General features: G+C 38.3%; 2 protein-coding genes across 4 annotated transcripts in view; one reads left to right on the top strand and one right to left on the bottom strand.

Annotated features, from left to right (window-relative positions):
* Nucleotides 1–23,678, top strand: part of ubl7a (ubiquitin-like 7a (bone marrow stromal cell-derived)) — a 1,205,533-nt gene that overhangs the window by 122,488 nt on the left and 1,059,367 nt on the right. The window lies entirely within an intron of this gene.
* Nucleotides 1–23,678, bottom strand: part of sin3aa (SIN3 transcription regulator family member Aa) — a 131,320-nt gene that overhangs the window by 69,620 nt on the left and 38,022 nt on the right. For all 3 annotated transcript variants that reach the window (XM_051920791.1, XM_051920792.1, XM_028823851.2), the window contains one exon: nucleotides 16,643–16,853. In XM_051920791.1, the coding sequence (XP_051776751.1) occupies nucleotides 16,643–16,822 (180 nt within the window). In that variant the 5' untranslated portion in view covers nucleotides 16,823–16,853. The remainder of the gene's footprint in view (nucleotides 1–16,642; nucleotides 16,854–23,678) is intronic.

Below are 23,678 nucleotides of genomic sequence, written 5' to 3'. Positions count from 1 at the left end.
ACACGTACAGCCACACAAACCCCCAATGGTCCCTCCAATTGAAAGGAAGAGGAAGGAAATGCTAGACCATCATAGGCTTCAAACGGCACTTTAAATTTGATGAAAACAGAAGCTATCAATATAAAAACGTGTAAGCTGTTACTATACATAAAATCTGACAAAAATAAAAAGTCGTTAACTAAGTAATGTGGATTACTTACTATGATGATGACTACAGAAATTCAAAAAGGTCACTTCAATTTCAAATATTCAAACTGCATTGCATATTCAAATGTATTAAAAATTCTCATATGGATGAGAAAGTCATACTAGGAAACAGTAAATGTTAAAAGATCTAAACTAAAATTTGCTAATTAAATTTTTTTCTATGCAAACAATTCAAATGGCAAATACAGCACAACAGAAAATATCCAGCTGCTTTCAGCTTTCTATTGTAACAAAAAAATCTGTTTAGGACACTGTATGCACTGAACAGTGGCAAACATATTGACAGTACAGAAAAAAGCAATATGTTACAAGCTAGGCATAAACACTCACAGGGGAGTCACTGAGGTGGCTGAAAATAAAAAGCATAACTAAAAAACATTTAAGTGAAACTTTTAAGACTAACAAAACAAAGTATAATTTCTTTGTTCTAAACATGTTTTCTTATCTTACAATGTAACATTTAATACGGGTATCATTTGCATAAATGTAAACAGTTTCTTGCAGAGATTCCCACAGTTTTTTAAGCTATGTTCCCCAAAACATATACCATCTGCTCAGGGCTCCCCACTAATGTAAACCTAATGTTGTGAAGTAGAGCATGATCTTAGATCTTGGTACCTGTTCATTTGGGATTAACAGTAGACCTATCAAAATTAAATTAAATGCTTAACTACAGTAGAATATTTAAACATATGCATGTGCTCAAATGTTTTTGGTATCTCTAGGATGGGGTTCTCAACTTTTTTTCTTGTCATATCCCTCTCCAGGAATTGAATATTTCAAAATACCACAATTTGTTCTGCCTTAAATTGTTAGGCATTAAACCCTGATTAGGCACAAAAACTAATAAAGGTTTTTGTGTAGGTGTGTATTTCTTTTAGTTTTTCTTAGACAAATGCTTTTTTGATAGATTATTTTTGGATGTGTGCTGATAGTATGTGTAAAGGTACTGATACTTAGCAATATCACTTTTCACTTGTTGAGAAAATCATGTAACATACTTATGAACTTGGAGATTTGTCAACTACTTTAGGCTCCTGAAAATCGATTTTCAGTCCACCAATTCAAAAAACTGAATTGATGTGAAAAGATTGATAAAAAGTGCTATATCAGTTTAATCTTCTAATGACTCTAGCTTGTACCATTATGGTCTCTAACCCTAACCTGGATGATGTCTTTCAGAATGTGGAAGGAAACTGCAGCACCCACAGGGAAACCTACGCAGACATTTGTGAACTCCATAAGTAAAACTACTTGTCAAAGGATTCAAACCCCAGATGCTGTATCCATGATGTAACTGTGCTACCCACTGTGTTGAAGTTTTTTGTATTTCCTGTTGTTAGCTGATCTTTGACTTAGAGATGGTCATAATAAATGGCAATCAAGCACAGCTGTAGTAGTAACTTACAGCTTATAATAGACTTATGGTATGGTAAAAGGAATACAGTAATCCCTCGCTACTTCGCGGTTCACTTTTCGCGGATTCACGACTTCGCGGATTTTATATGTAAGCATATCTAAATATATAGCGCGGATTTTTTGCTGCTTCGCGGGTTTCTGCGGACATTGGGTCTTTTTACTTCTGGTATTTGCTTCCTCAGTTGGTTTGCCCAGTTGATTTCATACAAGAGATGCTATTGACGGATGGCTGAGAAGCTACCCAATCAGAGCACGCAGTTAAGTTCCTGTGTGCTGCTGATTAGCTCAGCGACGGAGTGCTGCATTAACCAGGAAGTCTCAAGTCACTCATTCAGCATTAACGTGCTCTTGCTACTGCATTCAGGGGATTATCACCTTCATCGTCATCATTTTTACTGCGCAGCATATTCATCACCATCATCACGTCATATATAGCTACGTGTACTTCGCTATACAGTAAGTGTAAACTTATCTACCGATTTCATATTGCTTAGCAGTTGTCCCTGTTATTAATAGAGTAAAGGGTGGGTTGTAAACAATACAGGGAGGGTTTAAAAACGTCCAAATACACGTTAAATAATTAAATAAATATGGTGTCCCTACTTCGCGGAAATTCAGTTATCGCGGTCGGCCTTGGAACCTACCTCCCGCGATAAGTGAGGGATTACTGTACTCCAGTCAAAAATTATATTTTTATATGTTACTTACACCTTGTGGTTTGTAGTGATGGGTGAGAAAAAAACAATCTCATGATCCAATGAAGAAGGACTTTCTGACAGAATGTGCATCTATGGAGACCACCACTGGAGCAAATCAAACAATATCAAGTCCATACAAAAATCTTGTATTACTTGTGTCATATAACAGACATGTCAAATCATCTAGTCATATTTTCACAACTGGCAAAATGCATGCATTTTTGATGAAATAAAGTTAAATAAATTCTTCTCAAAAATCAGAGCAGAGCACTGAAAGGAAACATGTCCACTTGAGATCGAGCGTTTGAACTAAACAGCCACTTTTCTCTAAAACCCCAAAAAAGAATAATTAGAAACAGATAAACCCAGCCACAGGGGAGGCACAAACCAGTGTGTTTCTTCGTGCTGGTCCCAAGCTCGGATAAATGGGGAGGGTTACGTCAGGAAGGGCATCTGGCGGAAATTGGGCTACTGTTGGCCGAAGAAGGAGAAGAAGAGGGGGGAAGACATGTCCGGAGGCAGGAGGAAAGTAAAGAGAGTGGAACTGAGGGTAGAAACTTTGAATGCTGGCAGTATGACTGGTAAGGGGAGAGAGTTAGCAGATATGATGGAGAGAAGGAAGGTTGATATATTGTGCGTGCAAGAGACTAAATGGAAGGGGAGTAATTCCAGGTGGCTATGAGGTGGATTCAAATTGTTCTATCATGGTGTGGATGGGAGGAGAAATGGGGTAGGAGTTATTCTGAAGGAACATTATGTCAAGAGTGTTTTGGAGGTGAAGAGAGTGTCAGGCAGAGTAATGATTATGAAACTGGAAATTGGAGATGTGATGATGAATGTTGTTAGTGCATACGCACCGCAAGTTGGGTGCGCAATGGGTGAGAAAGAAGATTTTTGGAGTGAGTTGGATGAAGTGATGAACAGTGTACCCAAGGGAGAGAAAGTTGTGATTGGAGCGGATTTCAATGGGCATGTTGGTGAAGGGAACAGAGGAGACGAGGAGGTGATGGGTAGGTATGGTGTCAAGGAGAGGAATGAAGGTCAGAGAATAGTGGATTTTGCCAAAAGGCTGGACATGGCTGTGGTGAATACATATTTTAAGAAGAGGGAAGAATATAGGGTTACATACAAGACTGGAGGTAGATGCACACAGGTAGATTACATCCTATGCAGAAGAGTTGATCTGAAGGAGACTGAAGACTGCAAAGTGGTGGCAGGGGAAAGCGTAGTTAAGCAGCATAGGATGGTGGTCTGTAGGATGACGTTGGACATCAAGAAGAGGAAGAGAGTGAGGGCAGAGCCAAGGATCAAATGGTGGAAGTTGAAAAAGGATGACTGCAAGGTTGAGTTTAGGGAGGAGGTGAGACAGGCACTGGGTGGTAGTGAAGAATTACCAGACAGTTGGGAAACTACAGCAAGAAGGGTGCTTGGCGTGACATCTGGAAAGAGGAAAAAGAAACCTGGTGGTGGAATGAGGAAATACAGGAGAGTATACAGAGGAAGAGGATGGCAAAGAAGAAGTGGCACAGTCCGAGAGATGCAGAAAGTAGACAAGAGTACAAGGAGATAAGGCGCAAGGTGAAGAGAGAGGTGGTGAAGGCTAAAGAAAAGGCGTGTGATGAGTTGTATGAGAGGTTGGACACTAAGGAGGGAGAAAAGGACCTGTACCGATTGGCTAGACAGAGGGACCAAGCTGGGAAAGATGTGCAACAGGTTAGGGTGATAAAGGATAAAGATGGAAACATACTCACAAGTGAGGAGAGTGTGTTGAGCAGATGGAAAGAGTACTTTGAGAGGCTGATGAATTAAGAGAACGAGAGAGAGAAAAGGTTGGATGATGTGGAGATAGTGAATCGGGAAGTGCAACGGATTAGCAAGGAGGAAGTAAGAACAGCTATGAAGAGGATGAAAACTGGAAAGGCCATTGGTCCAGATGACATACCTATGGAAGCATGGAGGTGTTTAGTCGAGATGGCAGTGGAGTTTTAACCAGATTGTTTAATGGAATCTTGGAAAGTGAGAGGATGCCTGAGGAGTGGAGAAGAAGTGTACTGGTGCCGATATTTAAGAATAAAGGGGATGTGCAGGACTGTAGTAGCTACAGGGGAATAAAATTGATAAGCCACAGCATGAAGTTATGGGAAAGAGTAGTGGAAGCTAGGTTAAGAAGTGAGGTGATGATTAGTGAGCAGCAGTATGGTTTCATGCCAAGAAAGAGCACCACAGATGCAATGTTTGCTCTGAGGATGTTGATGGAGAAGTTTAGAGAAGGCCAGAAGGAGTGGCATTGCGTCTTTGTGAACCTGGAGAAAGCATAGAAAGCATATGACAGGGTGCCTCGAGAAGAACTGTGGTATTGTATGAGGAAGTCGGGAGTGGCAGAGAAGTACGTAAGAGTTGTATAGGATATGTACGAAGGAAGTGTGACAGTGGTGAGGTCTGCGGTAGGAATGACGGATGCATTCAAGGTGGAGGTGGGATTACATCAGAGATCAGCTCTGAGCCCTGCCTTATTTGCAATGGTGATGGACAGGTTGACAGACGAGATTAGACAGGAGTACCCGTGGACTATGATGTTTGCTGATGACAGAGAGGATAGGTCGAGGATATTCCAGAGAGGTGGGAGATATGGTCAAATTGTGTTTAAAAGATGGACGGGAAATCTGAATCAGTCATGCTTTTCATCAGTCATGTTAGTGGAATCTCGGTGAAAAAGGGAGGTGATGATTAGTGAGTAGCAGTATGGTTTCATGCCAAGAAAGAGCACCACAGATGAAATGTTTCCTCTGAGGGTGTTGATGGAGAAGTATAGAGAAACCCAGAAGGAGTTGCATTGCGTTTTTGTGGACCTCAAGAAAGCATACGACAGGGTGCCTCAAGAGGAATTGTGGTATTGTATGTAGGATGTTGGGAGTGGCAGAGAAGTATCTAAGAGTTAAGAATTCTTAAGAATAAGAATAAGTACAAGGAAAGTGTGACAGTGGTGAGGTCTGAGGTAGGAGTGACAGATGCCTTCAAGGTGGAGGTGAGATTATATCAGGGATCGGCTCTGAGCCCTTTCTTATTTGCAAGGGTGACGGACAGGTTGACAGACGAGATTAGACAGGAGTCCCCGTGGACTATGATGTTTGCTGATGACATTGTGATCAGTAGCGATAGTAAGGAGCAGGTTGAGGAGACCCTGGAGAGGTGGAGATATGCTCTACAGAGGAGAGGAATGAAGGTCAATAGGAACAAGACAGAATACATGTGTGTAAATGAGAGGGAGGTCAGTGGAATGGTGAGGATGCAGGGAGTAGAGTTGGCGAAGGTGGATGAGTTTAAATACTTGGAATCAACAGTACAGAGTAATGGGGATTGTGGAAGAGAGGTGAAAAAGAGAGTGTAGGCAGGGTGGAATGGGTGGAGAAGAGTGTCAGGAATAATTTGTGACAGATCGGTATCAGCAAGAGTGAAAGGGAAGGTCTATAGGACGGTAGTAAGACCAACTATGTTATATGGGTTGGAGACGGTGGCACTGACCAGAAAGCAGGAGACAGAGCTGGAGGTAGCAGAGTTAAAGATGCTAAGATTTGCACTGGGTGTGACGAGGATGGGTAGGATTAGAAATTAGTATATTAGAGGGTCAGCTCAAGTTGGATGGTTGGGAGAAAAAGTCAGAGAGGCGAGATTCCCTTGGTTTGGTCATGTGCAGAGGAGAGATGCTGGGTATACTGGGAGAAGGATGCTAAGGATAGAGCTGCCAGGGAAGAGGAAAAGAGGAAGGCCTAAGCGAAGGTTTATGGATGTGGTGAAAGAGGACATGCAGGTGATGGGTGTAACAGAACAAGATGCTGAGGATAGAAATATATGGAAGAAGATGATCCACTGTGGCAACCCCTAAAAGGAGCAGCCGAAAGAAGAAGAATTAGAAACAAATGACATTCCATAAGGTCAAGACAAATTTAACAAATCAAAATTCAACCCCCACCCAAGATACAGAAAGAGGACCCAGTAACAACAGTTACTCTATAAAAGAAAATAGAAAAGAAGGCTATCCTTTTCCCAGAAATGGAAGCTTATTCTAAGATGTTATTGATTAGATCCTACTATAATTTTAAAAAGTTTTCAACAGATCCTCTAAGTGAGAATTTGATTTTTTCCAGTTTTAAGTAGTATAGAACATCGGTTACCCACTGATTTAAGAGTGGTAGGGTGGGATTTTTCCAGTTGAGCAAGATAAGTCTACGTGCAAGTAGCTAGTAGTAGTAAAGGAAATTAAAGTTTGTTTGTCCTTCTCCACTTTAAGGCCCTCTGGCAGTATACCAAACACAGCCTGGGTTAGGAGTGATTGCGACACCAAGGCTGTCTGTTAGGCATGCAAAGATGTATGTCTAAAGTGTTGTTAATTTGGTGCATGCCCAGAACATGTGGCCAAGTGAGGCTAGAGCTAGATTGCAACATTAACAGGTTGAATGTTATCCTGGAAACATTTTGGACAATTTTAAACAAGATAAATGGGCTCGATAAAAGATTTTAAGTTGAATGACTAAATGATTTGCACATATAGAGCTCTAGTGTATTCTGTGCCTGGTTGCCTTCCACTCCTTTTCTGAAATACTGAGCGACAGATCCTTTCCCATATGTACTCTGGAAGAGTAACGCAAGAGACTTTAAAATATTTTTATAAATTGTAGAGATGCTATCTGAGTCTTCAAGACTGATTGATAATTCTTATGGAACAAAACAAGGTGGAAGGTGGGGAAAATTGAGCAGGTTCAAATTTAGCAGTTTCTAGCTTGAAAGTACTGGAAGGACTGTGTTGATGAGAAGTTATATATGAAACATAATGTCTTTGCATCCTACAAACAATTACCTATGTACAATTCTGTAAGTGTTTTAATCCTGGACATTTTCCAGACATTGAATAGTGTACATGTTGGAGAGGGTGGAAAAGGGTGGTTGTTATGCAAAGGTACAACAAATAAAAGCTTTTCGGTCTTAAAGTGCTTCCTACATTGGTTCCGTATTCTAAGAGAATAAAGGGTAATTGCATTTTTAGTGTAATGACGGTAAATTTGTATTAAATGGGGCACAGAGCAAGGAATATAAAGAATTACTGCAAGATTGTATTTCTATTGCAGACCAGGCTTGTGGATATTCATTAATTTGTGTCCATATCCAGGTCTTCATAGCTTGTATATTTGCCCCCCAGTAATAAAATTGAAAGTTGGGTAGTTCCATGGCCCCTTCTGCTTTAGGTCGTTGTAGAGTCTCTCTTTGGATGCGAAGATGTTTCAAATTCCAAATAAATGAAGTTATGATTGAGTCTAATGTCTTAAAAATGCTTTGTTAATGTATATGGGGATGCTTTGAAATACAAACAGCAGCATTTAGCTTGGATGGCCATATTAACTATGTTTATTCTCCATGCTAACGTAAGGTGGAGGGTAGACCATCTAGTCACTCCTTGTTTAATTTTGTCCATGCAGACAGCAAAATTTTGTTGAAAAAGAGCTTTATATTTACTTGTAATATTTACCCATAAATATTTAAACTGATCTGCTAAGATAAATGGGAAGGTGTCCAGTCCGATATGTGCTAGAGAATTCACTGGAAAGAGCGTGTTTTTATTCAAATTGATTTTAAGTCTAAATAACTTTTGAAAATCTGCTAATGCTTTTTGGACAGCTGGTACAGAATTTTGTGGGTCCGATATATACAGTACCATATAATCTGCATCTAGTGAAGTCAAGTCAAGTCCTTCTCTGAAAATCCCTTTTACCTCTGATGCATTTCAAAAGTAAAAGGCCAACAGTTCAATGGCAATTGCAAAGGTGATAAGGGTATTGTTGAGTATCTGAAATAATGTTGTTAATATGAACTGAGGCTTCTGGACTAGTATAAAGTAGATTGATCCATTCACATATGTTTGGGCATAAACCAAATTTGTGCAATGTGGTGAATAGATAGTCACATTCAAACATATCAAATGCTTTTTCTGCATCAAAAGATAATAAGATCTCTGGGGTGTTTGTTTAATATGATACAGTGATCCCTCGCTATATCACGCTTCGTCTTTCGCGGCTTCACTCCATCGCGGATTTTAAATGTAAGCATATGTGAATATATATCGCAGATTTTTCACTGCTTCGCGGACGTCTGCGGTCTACAGTACGTGTGCTTCCTCAGTTGATTTGCCCATTTGAATTCAAACAAGGGACGCATTTGAATTCAAACAATGGACGCTATTGGCGGATGGCTGAGAAGCTACCCAATCAGAGCACGCGGTTAAGCTCCTGGGTGCTGTGCTAACTCTCGAGCATCTCGCGACCATTCTACGAATGGCAAAAGATCTCCAGACATCAGTTGAAGAATGGGACCTGCAAATGGTTCGTTCTTTGCAATTTAAAAATGCTCTTGACAGCGCCACGGAAGTGTATAGGAACCTCTTTACACAAATGGAAAAGCAGCGCCAGCAACTGCCCATCACGATATTCCTTACAATCACACAAAACACTGCCTAGTACGCCTTCAGTGGAAGAAGACTACGGCGGTGCTACACAATCGCCTGAAGAGGCTCCTTTAGAACAGCTGTGACAGTGCAGTAAATGTCATCGTTATCTGACAAGTTGGTGAGTACCCAAAACTATTTTTCTACGTACTTAGTACATGTATGTACGTTTATTGTAACTGTGCACACATTTTATACAATTTTTTCCTTGCATTGTTGGTAGTTATTGCCGGTGGCCTGTCTATCGTATGTGGCTGTAACAAATGTGGTATCGGAGACGCTCTACAATATCTTTAAAATAACATTTTGGTTTTATGTATAGCATTTACATGTTATAGATTTTTCACGTATTTTTATATTACCTACTCAATTACAATATGTTTAAAACTGTATTACGTATTAAATAAAACTCCTCAATGATATACGATACATATGTTTGTGAGTAGTATATAAACTGTGTTTACATACATAATTTCAATGAATCTTACCTAATAACTAAGAGAATATAAAGGGTTTATGCTGTATAACTGTACGGGGAATATTTATAAACCATGTGGGAGAGTTTATAAGGACTCAAAATATACAAAAATAACCATAACAAAAATAACCATATAAACATATGGTTTCTACTTCACCGATTTTCTTATTTCGCGGGTGGCTCTGGAACGCAACCCCCGCGATGGAGGAGGGATTACTGTATATTCACCCTTTATATATATATATATATATATATATATCTGACACTGAACATTAGAAGTGTCTGCCTTTAATAAATCCTGCTGGTCTTGTGATATTACATAAGGAAGCACTTTCTCAATCCTTCTGGTTAGAATTTTGGAGAGTATCTTAACATTATTATTCAGCAGAGAGATTGGTCTATATGATGCACGTTGTAATAGGATCCTTGTTCTTCTTAGGAAAGATGACAATTAATGCTTGGAGAAAAGTTTGAGGTAGAATGTTTTTGTCCTTTAGCTTCTATAAATGTTGCTAATAATAATGGAGCTAACAGGGCCAGCTGCTTTCCCACTTTGAAGTGAGCTTATAGCATCTAGTAATTCTGAAAGTGTCAGAGGTTTATTTAGTTAAACAGAACTTAAGACTATCTAGGTGTGGTATCTCAAATGAAACAAGGAACTCATTAGATGGTGTCTCATCATCTTTAAACTGAGTAGAATATAAGGACTTATAGTACTCTATATTTTTATGGTCAATAATTTTATCTCCGTCTGTGTTGTTAATTGCCCTTATTGGATTACGGACTTCCTGCTTGTGGATTTGTTGGGCTAAGATCTAACAGGCCTTTTCTCCGTGTTCATAATAATGATGTCATGATTTAAAAATAAGCTGTTCTGTTTCTCTGCGGTGGGTTGGCACCCTGCCCGGGATTGGTTCCCTGCCTTGTGCCCTGTGTTGGCTGGGATTGGCTCCAGCAGACCCCCGTGACCCTGTGTTCGGATTCAGCGGGTTGGAAAATGGATGGATGGATGGATGGATGTTCTGTTTCTATAGTAAAGAGGTTAAACTAGAGTGCCTCATCTGGATACCCACCGTATTCTAGATTTATTCTGGTAATTTCGCTGATCAACTCAGACACGTTCTTGGTTTCATTTATTTTTGTAAGAAAGATATCAAATAATCTGTCCTCTTAAAAATGTCTTCAGAGTTTCCCAGAGTATACCTGCTGAGACCTCCGAGGATGCATTCAGGAATGACCGTCCCCATGACATATCGCCCTTCAGTCTCAAGAAAATAATCAATTTGCTTGGATATGAATTCTGTACAGTTTTCATCAGCTAATGACAGGGGTTGAAGATGCCAGCTACAAAAAGAGTGTGTAGAATGCTGTAATTTAAGCACCATGATCAGAGATAATGATAGTGTCATACTTACAAGATTTGATAGTGGGTAAAAACTTATTGTCTAAGAGAAAATAATTCTTCAGTAACAATGATGTATGGGTGAGAAGCAGGAGTATGCACTTAGGTTAGGATTTAAGATCCTCCATGAGTCAGATAAGTTATGATCCATTACAAACTGTGTAATTATCTTTGCAGTATTAGATGTTATTTCCATTGTATCTGAGAATCTATCCAGGTCTGGATTTAAAATACAATTGAAGTCTATGGCCATTGTAATTTTGTGTTTACATTATGGATAGAAGCAAACACATTTTGGAAGAAAGCATTATCATCCAAGTCAACTGCACATATATTAATCAAAACCATTTGAGTATTAGATATTTGCCCGTCATCATGACATATCGACCTTCAGAATCAGATATTGCAACTGGCACTACAAATGGGAGTTCTGTGTACATAGATTCCAGCAACTCTGGTTTTATTTGTATAGCTAGAGTGAAAAATTTGGCTAGACCATTCTCTTTGAAACCGAAACTGGTTCTTGCTTAACTCTTTTAGGGCTAGGATGTCGACAGGAGGGGTTGAGGGCAAATGTCGACAAAAGTCGACATCCAGGGATAGAGGGCGACAATCAGCTGTTAATGGCGACAAAACTCACTGTCACGTCACAGGCATTCCCTCTGTGCTTGGAGGAATGCTAGACTCGTTGACTCGGCAACTAATCCTTGCGTGTGCGTGAGTTGCGAAATGTAAACAATGGCAAGATGGCATCGACATGTCACAAGGGAGCGAAGCGAGTGCAGAAAAGAAAACACTCGGCAGACAATGGTTTGCGCATTATCGCGGAGTTGGACTCTGATTTTTCAGAATCGGATTTTATTGACAGTGATCAGGAGATCAAGCAAGAGAGTGAGAAGCCGGCATCAGCTGATCGGACACCAGCCGATGCCGCGCCAGCTGATCCGCTGCCAGCTGAGCGCATTCGCGCAGCCGATGCATCTACGGCAAGGTTCGCGTGGGAGGAATACACAGACACTGATCCGTGGGAGCCGAACTGGCTACCGGACTTCAAAAGGCATGGCTTGCTGTTGGACACGACAGATCACCAGCTGCTGAACTACTTCAGGCTGCTCTCTCCTGATGCTGCTTTTCAGCTACTGTCAGACGAGACAAACAGGTAGGCAGAGAAATTTTTTGAATTGCGGGCTACGCTTGCATCGCATTCTCATTTTTCAAAGTGGAAACCCACAACAAAAGACGAGAGGAAGCGCGCTGTGGCATTACAAATAGAGATGGGACAGAACTGGTGATATAACTTCAGGGAGCATTGGTCCAAACGTGCTTTGACCCCTGGTGGCTTTGGGCAGGTTATGCAGCGTGATGATAGGTACGTGATGCCGCAAAGTTTTATTCACTTCTGTAATAAACAGAAGCAAATCCCATGGGGTGAGCCAGGCTATAACGCCATGCATAAAGTTTAACCCCTGCTTGACATTGTGGAACCAACATAGAAAAATTTTATCAGCCTGGCTGTGATTTGTCTGTGCATGAATCTATGATAAAATAAAAGGGACGCCTTTTTTTCTGCAAATATATGCCAGACAAGCCCACAAAGTATGGCATAAAGGATTTTGTACTAGCAGAAGCAAACACTGGTTTCTGCCTGAAAGTAATTACATATACAGGAAAGTATTTCTTTCAAAGAGAGAACTGTCCCTTGATAAGTCAGGTTGTGCTGGAGCTGCTTCAGGGCTATGAACATTTGGGTCATGTTGTGTACATTTGGACAATTTTTATACATGCCCAGAATTGTTCATGGAGCTACAGAGCAGAGGAATTTGAGCTTGTGGCACAGTGAGGGTGAACAGGAGACACATGGCTTCACAGTTGAAGCCAGACAGGCTGAAGATGAAAAGAGGTGACAATACGGTTTTCATGTGGGCAGAAAACTTGGTGGCAGTGGTATGGCACGATGGCAAACGGGTGACATGTCTCTCTACAGTACACACTAACAATATATGTGAGAAAGTGCAGCAACAGACAATTGAAAAGTAGGCACCAAAGCAACACATATTGTAAGGAGTGCAATGTGGCAATGACTGAAATTGGCTGCTTTGAGCGAAATCAGACTTTGCAGGACTTTGTTGTGTAAAATGTATGTGATATGTATGTGAAATCATAGAGTATGCAGGCTCATACAACATGCAAGACAGTAACATTTGTCAAAAGTAAATATTTTTTGTTGATTTGATATGTTAAACAATTGCTTTGTGTTCTTTTTTAAAAAATGTTAGTTTTTGGAAAAATATTCAGCCCTGGGAGAAAAGAAACAAAAAAAAAATCAGCCCTAAAGAAGTTAATAAGCGAGTCTCCTATAAAAAATAGACTTGTTAAGTGCGAGAGTACTTTCTTTCTCTTTAATTCATGACTAAGACCATTGACATTCCAGCTCACAAAGTTCACTATTTGGTCATGGAAATATTTCTTCTGAATTTTTGTTGACATTTTGTAGTTTTAGGTTAAGGTAGTAAATTGTCCATATGATAACTTTGACATAGATTTCATATTATTGCCAAGTGATACAGCTATGAAGCATATTGTTATGTTGTCACTACTGGTTATTGGGGTATAAGGGAAAAAATAGAAATAGCATTCTCTCCACCCCCTAGACCGTCCCCTATCATTGTGTCTCTGGAAGTGAGGCTAGCCATACTTTGCAAAGTCCCGGTGCTCTGACATGACAAGAGAAGGAGCACATCTAGAGCAAAATGAATTCTATCTTAACAATGAAACTCAGGAAAAACTGTACACAACTCCTGATTTTTGTAACAACAGTATCACAACCTGAAAAATACAGTAAAGCTCAGTAAATACTTAACTGTAAAAATATGATAACTGTCTTCTCACTTTTTGCCAATGTTACGTTCATCATCAGCTGCAGCAGTTTAATTTTCACTGTCTATGTACCAAGTTCAGTCATCTGCCCAATCTTCCCAGCTCTGGGCATCCTTTCTGGCGAGACCCAATTATTTCATACCATCAGGTTCCACCATCATAAACTTCTTTACCCACCTTCTTAGTCATACCCCCCACCTCCATTTACACGCATAAGTTCAGTTCATCATCCTCTGCATTTCACTCCACCTGTCCAAACCACCTCAGTCTGTTACTCATTAGCGCAACACCTACTGCCCTCCTCACCAAGTCTTTCTCTAAACTCAGAAATCATTTTCCTCTCACACTAGGACACTGCACATATCCATATGATCATTTTCATCTCAGTTCTTCCCATGTTCAGCTCTTATTAGCCATGTCTCACTGCCATAAAGTATAGTACTCCTCAAAGAGCTTTCATAAACTTTTGCATTAAATACCAGAGAGGCTCCTTTCAAAGTAAGAGTGGAAAACAAACCTAAAACTTTTTCATCACATCTCTAATTCTTGCTATCATGGCTGCATCTGAACCTCTATCTGTACATAGAATATTGCGCACACAGCTGAACTTCTGTGCATTCTGGAAAAATAGCTCTATTGTGGATATATAAATTTATAATTACTGCATCAGCATTGCACAGGTCTGTCAAACATTCAATTCCAAGACTTTCTGCTGCCTTCAGTGCTTTCAACACCATTCAGGTTGTACTCCTTGCTTTACCTGTCTTCATCTTTTTTTTTACTTTCATAAACACCTCTTTCAAAAAAGAGCTCAGTTCTAATGTTCTTTGTGAGGAAATATCATTATCCTATTCATTCTTCTCATTTAGCGAAGTCCCTGTGCGTTTCTTGCAGGTTCACCTTACCCTGTTACTTTCAATCTTGACTTTCCTTTCAGCATTTTTCAAATGATTCACATCTACTGCATCTTGTATTTCTTTTGACATCTGCTTTAGGATCCCAAACAAATTTCTATTTTCTAGATTTTCTAGCTCATTCACTTAAAAACTTCTGGCTCTTATCTTCTTGGACCCCAGCTTTTCTAGCATACCAGTTTGCTTTCTTTCAGATTGACCTGTCACTATCTACTTTTGTATTGCGCTAATCATCTCCTCTTTTCCTCAATTATGACTGCTACCTCAGCATTCAACCACCATGTTTCCTTTCATATCATTGTTCACTTTGTCCAACCACAGACATTTTCGTTTTCAACTAGACATTTTTTTTATCACTTTCCATTGCCTTTTACACATGATCTTACTTGCTGTTGCAACCAGTTTTTTTTAGCAGATTTACATTAAAGCATCACATATAAAATAGCCAAAAAAATCTTTTTTTAAAACTGAAGTGTTTATTGAACCTTTTCTCAAACTAAAATTGAAAAAAATGCATATATTATATTTCTGTATCATTTTTGATTCACAAGGCATTTATAGCAAATTATTGATCTGTACACTATACAAGATTGTTTGTTCTACAATTTCACATAGCATTTTATCAGTAACAAATGCTTGAAATAAGTGTGTGGTGTACAGTCTGACTTATGTTCTGAGGCTTCATCAACACATTCATAAAACGGCTGGAGGATTAAACTCCACTTTAATCCATCTGCACTCCTTCCTTTTCACTAAACCCATTGCTGACTCATTTGGGGTTTTTGGGCCCTCTACTTCTGTGCTCATCTTGTCTACACTTTCATCTTGCATTAGGAGTTCATTCCTCATCATCTTCCCCTATCTGTAACATGTCACTTGAATTGCCATATATAATCAAGTGCAAGGTATCTTCAATGCCTTAAATTCTTGCATGCTAAAATTACACACCAAATTAAAATTATTGTATACTCTGAATTTGTTCTCTGAATTGATCAATATAACATACAAATTAAAAAACCAAGGCATTGTTTTACTGCAACATTCAACTGATTATCAAAAACAGGTTGCATTGATAGAAAATGCATATAAATGTTTCAAGTTCCTCTCTATATACAGTATATCCTAAACTGATATTTCAGTCTGTAATTTAATAACCAAAACTTTATTTTGCATTGTTGTAAATACAATTCATATTACATCATATAAATTCTTGTATAACATAAGTGTTTATTATAAGTTGTTTCAAGCCACTAAACCTTCATCTGCAACAACATAAATATTATTCCACCTGTTAACCTTTTCAAACAGAGCAAAGGTTCCCCTAAAATGTTTGTCTTTGTCTTCAACTTGAGGCAACAATTTACAAAATAGAATTTAAATGCCACCTTTTGCCTGTAATGCACAGATATTCCAACAGATGGAAGAAGACATGTATCTGCTTATTTACAACAGGCTTTTCAGGAGCATTTTGAGTATATTAATGTTGCATAGATCTAAGAATCATCATGTAACATATATGACACAAAAGGTGATATAGGGTTTAACCATTTTTCTTCAATGTCTACATCTTTAGTCTTGGTACATACTTATTACTTTTCTTCAAGCATCTAACCAAAAGAACTTCTACCAGCAAGCAAAGCTGTGCTTTACAACTTTTTCCAAGGTTCGTCTTCATGTTTTTCACCGTATCTCTATCAACTTTCCTCACTCACAAATAGTCTATCATAATCCTTGCACTACCAAATTTATATGATACCAACTTTTCCTTCTTAAACTTGGTGTGCACAGAACAATTTCCACTGCAAAATCAAATCCAGAATCCCATTACTCCCAACATTCCAGGTGCTGAAGGTAAAACCCCCATACACTCCCTCAAAGTCACCACTACTCTCTCCAACATGACCATTCAATTCACCACATATTACAACAACCTTCCCCTAAGACACCCCAGAAATCACCTCCATCAACTTATCCCAAAACCCCTCATCAATTCTGTCAACTCGTGAAGCATATACTGAAGACTATATTCATCAATCATAACAACTATAGAAAGCTAACTGATCGATGCAAAAACTGAACAAAATTCATAAATATGTATTATTTCTATTTTATACAGTAACTAATGGTCATGTCATATACTTTCATAGAACGTACCTGGTAACCTTGAGGAACAGAATATTGAATGCCAGTAGTGGGTTGCATGTTTTCTGTGACAGCTTCGTACAAAGCTGGCGCTGGTGCCAAAACTCGGTGCTGAAATCCTTCTGTATTACTTGTCAGACGCCGCTGTTGCGATGAAAAGACAGGATCCTGTTCATCTGACCGTCGCTTCATTGTTAACTCATACTCAAATGGGCTTTATACCCTGAGAAAACAAAGAAAAAATAACTACTTGTAAAAATAAAAAAGGCATTTATGTATTACTGAAATTATATAGTATGGATAAAATGACATCCAAGGAAATCAAATGTTAAAATAGAAATACAAATGACACAATATACGAAGAGGAAATTTTATATTATACACATACAGTGACATTTAAATGGCTTATTGCACTGGAATGCCTCATGTAGACTTGTTTTGAGACATGTTGTTCATTGAAATAGACACAAGGACAGTATTTACACTACACATGCATACTAAGTATAGCTCAGTTTGGGAGCATTTCAAGCAAAAGGGTGTCAAAGATTTCTATAAATGGTTTAATATTCTCTGCTGAAGTACAAAAAAATGCATCTATAAGGGCATCCAATAATCTACCAGCTGCCATATACACAAGGATACTTATAGGCACAATAGTTGAGTGTGTGGCACCATGTCATCATGTGATCCACCCCCATGAACTGGATCTCAAGAGTATGTTTCCCTTTAATATGCAAAATGCTATCAATAATAAATTTAAACAAGTATCTTAACCATGAAGAGAGGATACCCAGGCATACATGAAGCAGCATTTCTATCACAGCAACTCTCTTTGCAGCCGGCCTCATAGTTAAGACTGTACATATGAATGAATCCCAAGAATGACAAGATGGTCACTTTTGCTACAACCTCTGCCTTCTAAAACATTTTTATTTACTTTTGAAAATTCAGTATTTATTTGCTATCCAGTACATAATCAAGACATCGGGTTCATCAACAACTGGGACCTCTTTTGGGAAAGACCGCGTTTTTTCAAGCAAGATGGCCTGCATCTGAACATTTTCGGTGCCCGGGTCCTCTCCGAAAACATATCTAAGGTAATTCGTTTACCTTGACTATCTATCTTTGCTCTAAACCCCTTCCGAAATGCTACTGCTGTGCTAGGACATGATAATTGTTTAATAAAATCTTCCATTAAAGTGCACAACATAAGTACTGTAATTACCAATCTCAATGCACGTAGAAAATCTAGGCAATACGGCATAAACACCAATAATTTAATTAAAATTACTACTTTAGATGAACAATGTATTAAAACTATAAAAACAGATTATAGATTAAACAAAAAATACACATAGAATGGCGCTAATAAAAATAACTTAGTTCCTGTTCCAGATATCAATAACGTACATAGTACTCATCTCTGCCCCTCCGAAACATTAAATATGGCACTATTAAATATTAGAGCTTTAACTAACAAGACGTTTTTTATCAACGATCTTATTAGTGATAAAAAAAAATAGATTTTATTGCACTAAGTGAAACGTGGCTTAGCTCAGATGGCGCAGTTGTTTTAATCGAATCTGCGCCTCCGAATTACAGTTTTACTTGTGCAGATCGCCAAGGAAAGAAAGGCGGTGGCTTGGCAAACATTTACTCAAGCCAGTTAAAATGTAAAGATGTCAGTTTTGGTAAATTCAAGTCCTTTGAGTATCTCGCCGTTGTTATCCATGGAGATTCTCACGTTCTAGTATTATCCGTGTTTAGACCTCCAAAATTCAACGCGTCTTTTTTTGAGGAATTCTCTGACTTAATGTCAATTTTAATTACGAACTATGACACACTCTTAGTAGTCGGCGACTTTAATTTTCATATAGATAATCAGTGTGACCAAAAAGTAAAAGAATTTATGAAACTCCTGGACTCTTTTGATTTGAGACAGCTCGTTAATCAGCCTACACATAAAGCAGGTCATACGTTAGACTTAGTGATTACTAAAGGACTAAAAGTTGATATAAAACAGGTCATTGATATTGGTCTATCAGACCATTTTCTTCTACTTTTTAACATAGAAATAATGATAGAAAACACTCATGAGAAGCATATTGTTAAAAAATGCTTCTTTGACTCATCAGCAGCTTTAAAACTTACAAACATTCTAAGCAATCAGTCCATTTATAGTGCCAACTATAATAGCAAGGATAATGTAAATAATAAGGTGAAAAGATTTAATACTAAGGTGAGAGCTGCTGTTGACATAGTTGCACCTGAAAAGACAGTTAAAAAATCTTCTAGCATTGTTATACCATGGAAGACCCAAAGAGTGTCTGATTTAAAGAGAGCATGCCGTAGAGCTGAGCGTAAATGGAGGAAGACTAAACTAACTATCCACTATGAAATATTAAAAGTTAAAATAACAGAATACAATAACACAGTCCGTCTTGAGAGGCGCTGCTATTTCTCTAAGATTATAAATAACAATGCTAGTAATCCCAGAGTCTTATTCTCTACGATTGATCATCTGTTAAACCCAAGTAACTCAAAGGAATGCATCCTAAGTACTTCAAGTAAAACCTGTGAGGCTATTGCTGTATTTTTCAATCAAAAAATTAATGATATTAGAAATAACATAGTATATCTCCCCAACACTAAGGATCCTCCTAAAACCCAGTATTCCGTTATAAACAAATTGAACTCTTTCACTAGGATAGATTTACCTGATTTACATAAAATAATTTCTCTAATGAAACCCTACATCTGCGTCCTTGACCCAATACCAACAAATTTTTTCAAAGAAGTATCGGGCGTGCTAATTGATAATGTTCTTGACATAGTAAATTCATCATTAGATATGGGGGTCTTCCCAGACTGTCTTAAGACTGCTGTAGTTAAACCCCTACTTAAGAAAAATAATCTCGACCCCTCTGCTCTTGAAAATTTTAGACCCATCTCTAACCTGCCTTTTTTTAAGTAAAATTCTAGAGAAGGCACCTTATTAAACATGCTATTCTTGATAAATTTCAGTCAGGTTTTAGAACAAATCACAGCACAGAAACTGCACTTGTTAAAGTAGTAAATGATTTGTGGGTAAATGCAGACAGAGGCCATTTATCTGTTCTCATCCTTTTAGATCTGAGTGCTGCATTTGACACCATTGATCATAATATTCTTAAAAATCGCCTTAGTCAGTGGGTGGGCCTCTCTGGCAGTGTCTTAAATTGGTTTGAATCCTACCTGGCAGGGAGAAAATTCTTTGTTAGTTGTGGTAATTACAACTCAAAGACACATGATATCCTATATGGTGTTCCACAAGGCTCTATCCTGGGTCCGCTGCTCTTCTCAATCTACATGCTCCCATTAGGTCAGATTATCTCAGGGCACAACGTGAGCTACCACAGCTATGCTGATGACACACAACTGTATTTATCAATTGCACCTGATGACCCCAAATCTCTTGATTCACTAACACAATGTCTGACTTGTATTTCAGAATGGACGAATAGTAACTTTCTCAAGTTAAATAAAGAGAAAACTGAAATCTTAGTGATTGGCAATAATGGATACAATGAGGCTATTAGAAATAAACTGGAAGCATTAGGATTAAAAGTCAAAACGGAGGTAAAAAGCTTCGGGGTAACTGTTGACTGTAATCTAAATTTTAAATCGCATATTAATCAGATCACTAGGACAGCATTTTTTCACTTAAGAAACATAGCAAAAGTTAGACCTCTTATATCATTGAAAGATGCTGAGAAATTAGTTCATGCGTTTGTTTTCAGTCGTCTAGATTACTGTAACGCACTCCTCTCAGGACTACCCAAAAAAGGCATAAATCGTTTGCAACTAGTGCAGAACGCAGCTGCTAGAATCCTAACCAGGAAAAGAAAATCCGAGCACATCTCTCCAGTTTTGATGTCACTACACTGGTTACCTGTGTCATTCAGGACTGACTAAAATTTTGATTATGGTTTATAAAGCCTTAAATAATCTCGCCCCATCCTATATATCAGAATGTCTGACGTCTTATATTCCAAATCGCAACCTCAGATCCTCAACCAAGTGTCTCCTTAGAATTCCAAGAGCAAAACTTAAAAGAAGTGGTGAGGCGGCCTTCTGCTGTTATGCACCTAAAATCTGGAATAGCCTGCCAGTAGGAATTCGCCATGCTAATACAGTGGAGCATTTTAAAAAACTGCTGAAAACACATTACTTTAACATGGCCTTTTCATAACTTCACTGTAATTTAATCCTGATACTCTGTATATCCAATTCATTATAATAACTATTCATGGTGGCTCTAAAATCTGTACTAACCCCTACTCTCTCTTCTGTTTCCTTTCCCGGTGTCCTTTTGGTGGTGGTGCGCCACTACCATCTACTCTAAGTACCATGATGTTCCAAAAATGATGGATAGATTAAAAGCCAGAAGTCTGTATGACCACCAGCATCAAGTGACTCCGTGAGAACCCTAACTACAAAGAGGACTATTTCATTTATGTTAGGTACAATGCCCAGAGGGGACTGGGCAGTCTCATGGCCTGGAACCCCTACAGATTTTATTTTTTTCTCCAACTTTCTGGAGTTTTCTTTTGTTTTTTCTGTCCACCCTGGCCATCGGACCTTACTCCTTTTCTATGTTAACTAATGTTGCCTTATTTTAATTTCTTATTTTGTCTTTTATTTTTCTTTTCTTCATTATGTAAAGCACTTTGAGCTACTTTTTGTATGAAAATGTGCTATATAAATAAAAGTTGTTGTTGTTACAGTGCCCCCAGTGGTCGGAGCCTACATTGGCAGCATCAGGTGCAAAGCAAGAACTAATCTGGACAGCGTGCCAAGTCTCTCACAGAGGGATAAAATTGTACAAACACTAAGCCCTAGGGATTTTAAAACAAACCAGAACAGATTTAATTGTTTTGCCCTTGCATTGCCCAATATGCAACCACTAGAGTGGAATTCTCACCTATTTTTGAAAAAACAATACATCAATATATTTAATTGTACCATATTTAATCATGAGAATTATGATGTTTTGTCCATTATTAATAATGCTAGGATAAAAACTGAGTTTAAACACGTTGTCTTTGAGGCTGTTATACCTCTCTGCCAAGGTGAAAACGATGGTGTCCAGGAAAGTGTGAATCTGGAAATGCAGCACAAGCTTTATTATATCTGGTATATACACCTCAGTATTTGTTGGTAAATTGCATTTTGTGTGTTTTCATGAAGATTTCACAACAATCTGGTTGACTATTCTGTTTTGTATGATAAGGTTGTCAAATTAACAAATATTTCATATTCAAATGTTCAAATTAAAAAATGTCTAAAAATACCAGAATGTAGGCTACAATATTTGTGTGCCACATACATGTTTTCATATTTTAACTATAATACTTTCATGTATTATATGATAAGCCAAACATGCGAATTGTGTTTAATGCTGTTTGTTGCTCAGTACAGAGGATATACAGTATATTATATATATATCCTAGCAAAATACCCGCGCTTCGGTAGAAGTAGTGTGTTAAAGAGGTTATGTAAACATATATATACATATACATATATACACATATGTACACATCCACATATATATACATATACACATCCACATATATATACATATACACATCCACATATATATACATATATATATATATATATATATACATATATATATATATATATATATATACACACACCAACATATATATATATATATATAATATATCAACATATATATACACATACATATACACACATACATACACACACACATATACATATATACATATACACATACATACATCGTGCGTTGTAACACGGGCTGTGATTGTTACATGGGAGGGAGACGACAAATCACAGCTTCCCGCTTTCTAATCGGGCCTGTGATTGGTGCTTTGACTGATGCCCACATGCCACAGTATCTCCCCTTAGGAGAGGCGTTAGGCAAGTGTAATTGAATAGCGGTGCTGCAAGTTTAGCTTTACACCTGTTTTTAAGGCTTATTGACTGAAAGGGGCTTTCATGAAAAAAGTTAGGGCTTTGCTACAGGATACACCCTCCACAAGTTAAGGAAGTAAAAATAAAGGTATATATTTCTGTTTTATTTAAACCTTTTAAGTTTGTATGCAGGCAGCATGGTGGCGCAGTGAAAGGTGCCAGTTAGGAGACCCGGGTTCGCTTCCCTGCGAGGAGTTTGAATGTTCTCCCCGTGTCTGTCTGGGTTTCCTCCGGGTACTCCGGTTTCCTCCCACAGTCCAAAGACATGTAGGTTAGGTGCATTGGCGATTCTAAATTGTCCCTGGTGTGTGGGTGTGTGCGCCCTGCGGTGGGCTGGCACCTTGCCCAGGGTTTGTTTCCTGCCTTGTGCCCTGTGTTGGCAGGGATTGGCTCCTGTATTTAGGATATAGCGGGTTGGATAATGGATGGATGGACATTTGTATGCATAGCCCCATTTGCCCGTTTTCGGTTTTTTTCTTTCTTCAGTAATATTTCAGCAAACCCGGAGCTTGTCAGTTCAAATCCTGGTACTGACACCACTGTGTGACCCTGAGGAAGTCACTTCACCTGCCTGTGCTGCAAAAAAACAAAAGTAATGTAACAAATTGTACCTCAGATGTTGCAAGTTGCTGGAATAAAGGCATAAGTCAAATAGATAAATATGTATTATACACATAGGAACTATTCATTTATTTTCAGTTAAGTCATCTGCAGCAAACCTTTATAAATGAGGGTTTCTCCATTTTAGATAGTGCAAACTGTTTCTTCTTCATTGAGGTTTTCTCTTGGAGAGCTTTTTTCATTTCATTGAAAATTAAAGCAGCAGCTGCCAAAATATGTAGCTTTCTTATTAATTTTTCAACACTGTGTAAAATAACTTTATAAAGTAACATAAAAGGTTTAAATACTGGTTATCCTTTTACACTAAAATATTACTAAAGAGATACAAAAAAAGTAAAATGCATATGTTTTCTTTAAGAAGATTAAATATTACTGAAGAAAGAAAAAGAAAAAAACTAAAACAGCCAAATGGGGCTATGCATGCGAA

The sequence above is a fragment of the Erpetoichthys calabaricus genome, chromosome 17, assembly GCF_900747795.2.
Source record: "Erpetoichthys calabaricus chromosome 17, fErpCal1.3, whole genome shotgun sequence".
NCBI lineage: Eukaryota > Metazoa > Chordata > Cladistia > Polypteriformes > Polypteridae > Erpetoichthys > Erpetoichthys calabaricus.
Note: the sequence above shows the minus strand (reverse complement) of the source record. Positions and strands in the feature narration are given on the sequence as shown.